A 9495-nucleotide genomic window follows, 5' to 3' on the forward strand; every position below is an offset into this window, starting at 1 on the left:
AAAGTTACAGCAGCACAATAGACAAAAAAGGAGCTATTTACATCAGAATCAGCATTCCTTCCTCCTCATATGTACCGCAAACGAGGAAATGTATTTGCCACGGCAGCCAAAGGCCAGTAATATTACAATAAACTGAAATATTATTATTATTATTACATTTATTTGGGTAATATGTCTGTATAAGTATAAACAGTAGGAAGGCTGTATGGCCATGCGGCCAGCAGAGGGCGGCAAAGGGCGCCAATAAAGTAATGTCGCAGCGCGCATGCGTTAACAATAATAAAAACCCCAGGTTGCGTCCGTTCTCGCGGGAGTAGTTGAGAGCGCGGAAAAGGCATCCCCGCAGCAAAAGTTAGGGGCTGTTAACAACAGCGTTGGTTTAATGCGTGTTTACGAGCAATAAACTCGAATGTACGAGTATATGACGCGGTAGGAGGGCATGTATTACTAAACATGGAGATATATCAAGATGAGGGTGAGTGAATCCATGTTGCTTACTTCAGCTAACGTGCTAGCTCGCTCGTACCAGTTTGTTGGAAGTTACAACGGACTGTACACAGACACACGACTGCCACGTCCTGTTCGGTTTGTTCAAGACATTAATATTTGACCTGTTGTTTTTTTCTCTCCCTCTATTTCAGAGTATAATGTTACACATATCCCAATGTTCGTAAGTACAACCTTTTACATTTTCCTTTTTATGTGCGTGTCTATAAGCGACGGCGTCTGGGAAGCGCCCACATGTTGGTCTGTGGGTGGTGATAGTGTCGTCCAGACATGTTGCAACACTGCTCTGTGTGCAGACATGGCATCAGTGTGTAAACAGTCTCCGTGCATTGTATACTTCTAACGTAATAACGGATTAATCAGCGTAAAACTTGATCAGACTCGTTGGCTAATGTTTGTTTATGTTTGTTTGGAGACTCCTTGAACGATGCACGTACTTCCTTCCTGTCTGCACGCTGCCTATGTGAAGTGCGCAGTTAACATTCACGTACTTCTCATGATGACACGACACAAAACAATGAACCAAACAACGTTTTAACACAGATTAGGAGCTTTGCAGCGTTAATGGATTGAAGACAATGATATTGGAGACAAAAACCGCGATGATTATCAGCCAGCTGTTTGCAGGATGCAGCCACACACACTGCATTTTCATTTCCACACAACATGTGTGTTTAATGCACATTCTCTCGATCAGAACACATGATGGATCAAACACATGCAGAGCCTCCACTCCTGTGTTGAAGCCACATTGTTTACATTGGACAGCGCCATCTACCCCTGTGGATGACGCGCTCTTCTCTGCGACGTGCAGGAAGAACCACCACATACCGTATGAAGAGGATGCACTCAGAAATATAGAGCTACCAGATCATTACACAACTTTACTGGGTCTCGACCTCTTCACCCGCAGTGTAATGTGTCGACAGTTCAGTCTGATAGCAGGGCGATATAAAACTGAACAGCCAAAATAATAACCTTTGTACTGCTGTGATTAATATCATGACACTGGGGCTGTGCAACATGACCCAAAGCTCTTACTGAGATTCAGGGAAACTTCACATCGACAGGATATTTTCTGTAGTTTCTAATAGTTTTGTAAAAACAAAAAATAAGCGCGTATATTTACACAAATATATGTATATACATATACGAGGCACAAAAGGCATGTACGGTAATTCTTTTCATTTTATTTTGGACTTTGAGCAAATTTCCAATCAAACATGTTGTATAATATACGATATTATTGTTCTGAGCACTCCACTTGAACGTACTATCATGTCTCTCACATGTAGACTTCCTCAGAACTGTTTGCCTTCATTGCCTTGTTTGTTGTTTGACCCGTTTGCGGTGTAATTCATCCTTTGCATGGCACGACATTATGACTCGTCCTGGCAGGGAAAGCACAGGTGTGGCAGATAAAATGAATAATGGCTGAGTCGGCATGCACGAAACCAGAGCCCTGAAACTGGATCAACTAAATGGAAAGCAGCCATCATTAATGTTATGAATTCCACCTTGTGTGTTTCCTCCTTAAACGAGTCAAAATGTCTACCATGAAAAGTGTGTTTTTCTGGTCCATGTTAGGCCATGTGACATTCAGAGTTTGTACAGGTACTGGAAATGCTTGAATTTTAAAGGTAGTTGTTTTCAAGGTGGCTGCAATTTTCAAACTGCTTTAAGTTGTAGGCCTACCTGCATAACTTCATTATAAATTGTTTTATATTTGCTCAGCCAGGTCATGTCTGATGCCGAGTCCATCTAAAGGCCGGCGACAGTTTTGAAATGCGACATTTCTTTTGTGTTTTCGTTTAGAATGCCAACACAAAACATTATTGTGGCTGTTTAATGTGATGAAGTGCAGTGATAATTTTACAGATTAAGTTGCTGGAAAATGCACCTTGAAAGTGCTTGAGAAGCTCTTGAATGTGACTGTGGAAAAGCTGTAGGAAGCCTGGACATAGCCATGAGCACCGTGTTTTGTCTCAGCTGTCCAGAATCCTTCCCATGTTCCGAACTAGCCCGTTCTGTGTCTGTTTGCGTTGCCTTCATGCAAATTTCCTGCTTGCATCCGTGACTTGTGGGACAAGTAACACAAAAGCTTTGTTTACACACTTTAATGTTGCACTTCCTGAGGATTTATCTGGAGCTTAACATTTCTGCTGGGGACATACTGTTGTTGGTTTTAGGTGTGTCTACTGTTGTATCAGTGCAAAGAAAATAGCTTCTGTGCTGATGAGCCAGTGAGTCAGCTGACACCGGCTGAAGGAAAGTGAAACTTAAGGGTGCAGTGCATCAGTTTCTGTAAACTCACCACAACTCCACATCGCAGTCATTACTGGTATTGGCAGTATGATGCAGCTGTATCGGCCAGTTTCCAGTCTGAATATGCTGAGCTGATCTGATGTTTGTCAGAAACTATGTGGAACTTAGATAAGCTCTCCTTTTTTCCTAAACAGCAAAAGGTTGTGGATATGTTTGACTCGCGTCCTGGGTTTCAACGGATAGTAAGACTGGGCCTCCTTGGTAAGCAGACATCATATTATACATTTGACACACATGCACACACACATTTGTTTCCAGTGTTATATTTGTATTATGCATTACCTGCCAACCTGATTGAGAAATTGAGTTTATGAAATGTGTCGTCAGACTAACGCAAGTTCTCTTTCATAGCCAATATGGGCTATACTGATGAGCTAGATGATACAGGTGAGGAGGATTACCAGTTTGACCCCTGGGCGCATGGTCAAAACAGTTCCCATCAATACTCAAGGCTGTCTGACAGGACTACTGGGAACCATACAAGGTTGTCCGGCTCAGTTTATCCACTTCCAACACATTACTACGCTGCAGCTCGAGACGTTCCTCTCCCATCCTCTGCAAAAGTTCAACCCAAGGAGAGTGTGAGTTCATTTTTATTTTGTATGACTCTCTTCCAGTTGGTCCATGATGGTGATGTGATGTGAGTTGAGATGGTCACGATCCCTGTGCTCTTTTTAGAATGCAGAAAGAAAAGCCAGATTATTACAAGATGAGAAGAAAAGCAAAGAAAAGGCTGACAAGAAGCGTCTTAAGAAACAGGTAAAGTCTGCAACATCCATTGTGAGTTTCATAGCACTCGGTGAATGTCGGATTGTGTAACTTCTGGTTGTGTATATTGTTGTCCCACAGAAACAGAAGGAAAGAAGGCGCCTTGAGAGGGCAAAACAAAACCCTGTGAAAAATAACGAGGTAGTCTTCATTTTTGTGAAACATGTTTCTAAAGTGTTGTTTATGTGTGCACTCATGTTGTATTTATTTTTTTTGTTTTACAGGAAGAAGTCGATGAACAGCAATCCAAAGCAGAGGAGAGTAAAGCAGTTAATGATAAATCAAATTCCAGTGCTTCAGCCAAAGATACAGACAGCAGTGACGGTAGTGAGGACGAGTCCAGTGATGAAGATGGCGACACCAAGAATGACTCGGACGACTCTGAGGTACCCCAGAGGAATCTCTGTGTTACATAATAAGTCTATAGTTTAGTTCAGTAAAGTGTGTTTAAGACTTAAATACAATGTGCATGTTGTGTGCCTGTAATTCAAACATGACATACTTTTGCAAATAATTGATGCTCAACAGTGACAGTTAATCACACTCAGGCAGGACAATTTGTAAATGAGCGACGAGGAAGCATTTCGATTTTCTTATTTTTCATTCAAAACTCGGTCCTGTGGTGTCGACGAGCTTTATAAACAATAACGTGTTTTTATAAATGAGGTTCCAGAACCTTTTCTAACACCTCGTCATAACTGTTCAAATGTAGATGCTTTTGCCGCCCATGAAAATAATCTCGCACTCTTCAGCTTTGTACGTCTTATCCTCTTGGGAAGGTGGCTCATTGTGTCTCTTTCTATTCTTTTCTAAGGAACTGGATATGACGAGTACTTTTGTGAGTAAAGCTGCTCTTATAGCACAGCGGAAATTGGAGCAGAAGCCCAGACCTGAGTGGAAGGAGAAAAAGAAGACCCCGGTTAAAGGAGAGCCGAAAACCGTCCCTGAAGAACCTAATGAAGACCTGGAGGCAGAGAAGAAGGTGAAGAGATCTGCGTCAGAGACAAACTGTCAGCAGAAACAACATTAATAATATATTATTCTAATGACAGCTGCTCATCTTATTTCTCTTGTGCTCTCTGGACAGAATCCTGCCGCCCCAAAGAGTCCCACTCTTGAAGATAATATAAAAACAAGTACTGATCTTGCAAGTAAGTTTAGTCCATCTCATGTACACAAACGCTGATGATTTATACATATTTATTAAGTGAGATTTTTATGTTCTCCTTCTCTCTTTCTCTATAGATGTGGGAAATAAGTTTGCAAGTGCTGGAGACTTTAATATGGCTGTGAAGTATTTTACGGATGCAATTAAATATAACCCGACAGAGTTTAAGTAAGAACATGATCCTTTACATCACTGATCATTCTTACATATCACACATGAGACTTTTTAACAGTTATTGTTGTTTTGTTTTTTGTCGCAGGCTGTTTGGCAACCGTTCCTTCTGTTTTGAAAAGATGCAAGAATATACGAAGGCGCTGGCTGATGCAGAGTTGTGTCTCAGCATGTGTCCGGGCTGGGTTAAAGGTCTGTTTAGGAAAGGCAGAGCTTTGGCAGGTCTGAAGGTAAATATTCTCAAAACCGGTCTGCATCGAAGTGTTTGTCCCACAATGCTCCTACGTGTTAGCCACCTCTTAAACCTACTTCAAAGTTAAAGTCATTTTTCACGAGTGTTTCCATTGTTTTGTTTGCCTCCAGTGTTTCAGGTTGGAACAACTTTGCAATCGCTTCGGCCTTGTTGCGACACCATTGAATCAATTCCAAGTGTCACTGAGCAGCGGCGGCTCACATTACTTACTCATACTTGTTTTGACTAGCTGTTGCTGTAAACATTAATAACTGGGCTGATTAGTCCGGCAGCCATGACACCCAATGAGCCTGAACTTTGATTTAGTCCCGAGGACGTGAGAGCTCATCATGTTGTGTTTGTTTCCTCTCTTCTTCCTCCAGAGGTATGAGGAGGCTGCTCGGGCCTTCATGGAGGTTCTCAAACTGGACAGTACATGTGCAGAAGCTGCTCAGGAACTAATGCGGGTGCAGATAACACAGCTAATGGTGTGTAACAACAAATAAAGGGCTGCAGCAAATGAAAGTTGATTAATCGGGCTGAAAGAACATTTTATTTCCAGCATTTTGTTGAAGACAAAAACTCATTATGTCTTTCATACAGCTCTCTTTCAAACAAGTATAGACAAAGCCACTGTAATAAAAACAGAAATGCAGGAGGTGTTTTTAACCTGAAATTCTGTGTTTTGTCTCAGGGGTACGGTTTCACCCGGGAGCAGAGCTCAAACGCCTTAATTATACATGGGACAGTAAATAAAGCATTAGAGGTTCTGTCCAAATTAAACCAACAACCAGGTGAGTGTCTGCCTGCCTGGGATCTTAATATCCAGGATCAGATTTAAATCCCTTTGTTTTGTTATTGCGAACCTGTCTAGAGGGCAATACCTCACACACGTGTACACCAAACTCATTTTAAACACTTGTCTTTGTTTTTAAGGAGCTTTTCAAAATGGCGGGCTCCCACTGGCTCGGGTAGCCAATGTCAGCGGCGTCTCTCCCGTCCTTTCAGCCAACATAAACACTGCTGCTCCTCCTCAGTCCCAGGAGGCACAGAGAACACCAAATAAGAGCAAACCTTTAGGCCCAGTCCAGAATATGTCCAATGTTAAGACTCAACCAAAGCCCACCAGTGAAGATCACCCACCACAGTGAGTATAGATTCTGTATAGAAATGTCAAACATGACTTTGACAAAGACTCGCCAGCATGTTTTGATTATACCTCTGTAGACCGTAGACACCTAGGAGATTGCATTTGCCAGTATTTTATTGTCAAAGCAATCTAGATTAGCTTGTACAGACTTTATACTCCCGGTCAATCTACCCTTACAGTGATCAAAGTCATTGATTTCTGGGGCTAGTTCTGTTCTCTGTCAGCTGTTGGATCAGTATCAGTGACAGTTGCTGGCTAAAAACATGCAAATGGTTGCAGATCTTTTAATTAATGCTCAACTCCTCTGCAGATGGACTCCTTACACTCAGTGTTTTAACCATGTTTTAGTCTAGTGGCATGTGTAGAGAGAAAAAATAAAACCAAGACCTTGTTGAAAGTTTTCTTGTTGTTGGCTCTAGTCACAACTTTGTCATGCAACGATTATGTTGTATAGAAAAGTCTGATACTGGCGGTTGTTGCTGTATAATACATGCAGTGTCAGTGTGTGAAGGGTAAACTGTGCATGTGGACTGGATGTTAGTCGGTGAGCTGGCAAGCTTATTTAAGCTCTACAGACAGGATTCTATTATTTATGATGTTATTGGGATTGCTTCTTGTCTAATAAGATGGTATATTCATCAGAGAGCAGAAAATCATTGGACGCTTTCATGCTGTTCAAACTTTGTTATGAATGATGGTGCTTTGTTTTTTTTGTCTCAAATATTCCCTACAGAGGATGTCACGTTATCTCATCACTGTGTTCTTCTTTCAGCAGGGAGCTGTTTCCAGTTTGGGTGGGAAACTTGATTTATCCGGTAACAGAGGCCATGATAACTAACCTGTTTAACAAGTAAGAGAACATTGGTTAACCGTCTTAATACAATTCTCTTTATCTGAATCCTTTGTAGTCAAACACAGGAGTTTAATAGGAAGTGATAACTGAGACTTGTCTTCTCTTACAGGGCCGGGCTTGTCTATAGTGTGCACATTCTGCGATTCAAGCGATGTGCCTTCGTAAACTATACAAAACAAGAGTTTTGTGAAGAGGCAATCCGGCGCTTTCATGTAAGAACATCCTGAACTCTAATGAGCCTAAATCACCATGTGCATTAACATGTTTCCCTTCCTCTGTTCTATCTTCTGAAGTTATAATGACGCTGATATGTGTAAAAAGAGTGTTTGAGGTTTTTGAAGTTGCTACAAAAAAGCCCATTCAAGACTGCGGATGAAAGCCTGAATTCTTACAATGTGGCAACTTTTTGCAACTACAATTTCAACAAGTTTTCTGCAGATTTGTGTTATCAGAACCTGTCGCTCTACACCAATGATTACAAAGATTGAAGTTTCATCTCCACAATCAGCTGCAGATGCCTCCTACATTGTCCCCATGAGCCTTGTGAGCTGTTCTTGTAATGAGTGGGGCTCTTGAATTTGACCACCAACAAAGACACTGTTGCTCTGTTTTCTTCAAGCCGACTGATATTTAATATGTGTGATCTCAGGGCTCTGAGCTGAACGGCAACAAGCTTGCTGTGAGATATCCAGACAGGATTCCTCGAGGCATGGGCATTTCCAAAACTGCCCTCAAGTCTGACGACATGCAAGATGAGAATGTTGGGTGAGTGTTTGTTGGAGACATACTCGACGTTGTTATCTAAGAATAAATACTGAAAACAGGGAAACCTACTTGCCTGACTCTGCAAAGTTACATATTGCAACTAATTCTTGACAGTAATTGTATGTAAACATTAGATTTTTTTTTTTTTTCTCCAGGCAAAACAATTATGTTGACGGGAGGAATGCAGCTGGAGGCTACAGACCTTTTCGTCCAGCTAGACACGTCCCCGACTACAGAGGCAACTATAAACCCTGAGAGGAACCCAGATGCCTGATTAACTGCCCTTATCAATAAAAACAGTCACTTATATTGTCCGTCACGGATTCATCTACACAGTTTTAAGGCATTGCTTCCTTTTTGAAGTATTTTTAGTTGACCACAAAACTATTCTTAACTCTTTTCGTTTAAAAAAGAAGGATTATAAGTGTTAGCCTGAAAATGAGACCCACTGATGAGCGAATGATGATCTTTTATATTTTTTTAATACCAGGAGGTAAAGCCTCAAGTTACAAGGTTTATGTACAATGATTCCAGGTGTTTAATAAAAGCGTCTCAATGCCACGATCGTTAAAGCCACAGCGATGATATTCTAGGAGGCTGTTTTAAATGTCAGTATTTAGGAACATCAGTTTGTATGTTACATAATTCACTGCAGGTTGAAGTTTATCCAGCAGACTGTCTACAAGTTAAATTATCATTCCAGTAGACATAAGACACACAGATGTGTTATGTTGATCTTAATTACATATATTTACTTTAAAATACGGTATTACACGAGCCTCACATTTATGGCCTGTATGGAGATCATCTATATTCACCATCAACACGTAGACTCTTTACTATTCATGATGTAACACGAGCTGCTTTCTATAAACAGTCCTTATATTCTGTAATACAACTGGCATTACTTTGTTGAATATTTAATCACGGTTGAATTCTTAATGCTCATGTTTCAGCCACAAGACAAGTTTTAAAATCTTCCAGCTCTTCAGCGGTGGCTGATCATGCGGAATGGCTTATATTTCTTCTTTTATTCAGATTGCCTCATTAATGATTGAGTTACTGTTCTTAATGCCGGAATTAAAGATTATTTCATATTCTGAGTTTCTGTCTCGTTATTTTTTTAAACATCTGTAACCACAAGGAGCCCCAGAATATACTGTATGGTTCATAGTCTTGTTAGTGTGTGTGTGTGTGTTCCAGCTTTCCTTTATTATCATTTATTTTATTTAACCAGGAATATTCCCACTGAGATTCAATATCTATTTTATAATAGAACAGTCCTGAGTTGGCTAAGACAGCAGCATACAAAGTTTGACTTCTAACAATCAAGAAAACACAAAGGACATAATGGAAACTTATACGTATAGTTTCCTGAAGGGCCCGAGGAAGACAGCTGAAAATGTTTGTAATATACACAAAATGACCACAATATGAGCTAAATAATAAAATATATTGATAGATTAATGCTGCTTGAGTTGTGGTGCATATCTCTGAACAAAATCTGAATGAACTGAATTAGGTCTAATTGATTTACAGTAGACCCAGGTCCTCAG

At 40.6% G+C, this 9495-nt stretch overlaps 1 protein-coding gene across 2 annotated transcripts; it reads left to right on the forward strand.

The window, feature by feature from the left end:
- The first annotated feature begins 257 nt into the window (after nucleotides 1-257).
- LOC115589709 (tetratricopeptide repeat protein 31-like) lies at nucleotides 258-9042 on the forward strand. 2 transcript variants are annotated; one of them, XM_030430803.1, is made up of 18 exons: nucleotides 258-475; nucleotides 642-670; nucleotides 2967-3033; nucleotides 3184-3413; nucleotides 3511-3591; nucleotides 3682-3741; nucleotides 3825-3986; nucleotides 4415-4582; nucleotides 4688-4751; nucleotides 4846-4936; nucleotides 5028-5169; nucleotides 5555-5659; nucleotides 5866-5965; nucleotides 6108-6318; nucleotides 7097-7171; nucleotides 7284-7386; nucleotides 7824-7939; nucleotides 8095-9042. In XM_030430803.1, exons 1-18 carry the CDS (start codon nucleotides 454-456, stop codon nucleotides 8192-8194), a joined length of 1926 nt encoding a protein of 641 aa, XP_030286663.1. In that variant the 5' UTR covers nucleotides 258-453; the 3' UTR covers nucleotides 8195-9042. The 2 variants fall into 2 exon arrangements, with proteins under 2 accessions (XP_030286663.1, XP_030286662.1); XM_030430802.1 differs by having other exon boundaries at nucleotides 259-475; nucleotides 7094-7171.
- Nucleotides 9043-9495: the final 453 nt, after the last annotated feature.

The sequence above is a fragment of the Sparus aurata genome, chromosome 10, assembly GCF_900880675.1.
Source record: "Sparus aurata chromosome 10, fSpaAur1.1, whole genome shotgun sequence".
Taxonomy (NCBI): domain Eukaryota; kingdom Metazoa; phylum Chordata; class Actinopteri; order Spariformes; family Sparidae; genus Sparus; species Sparus aurata.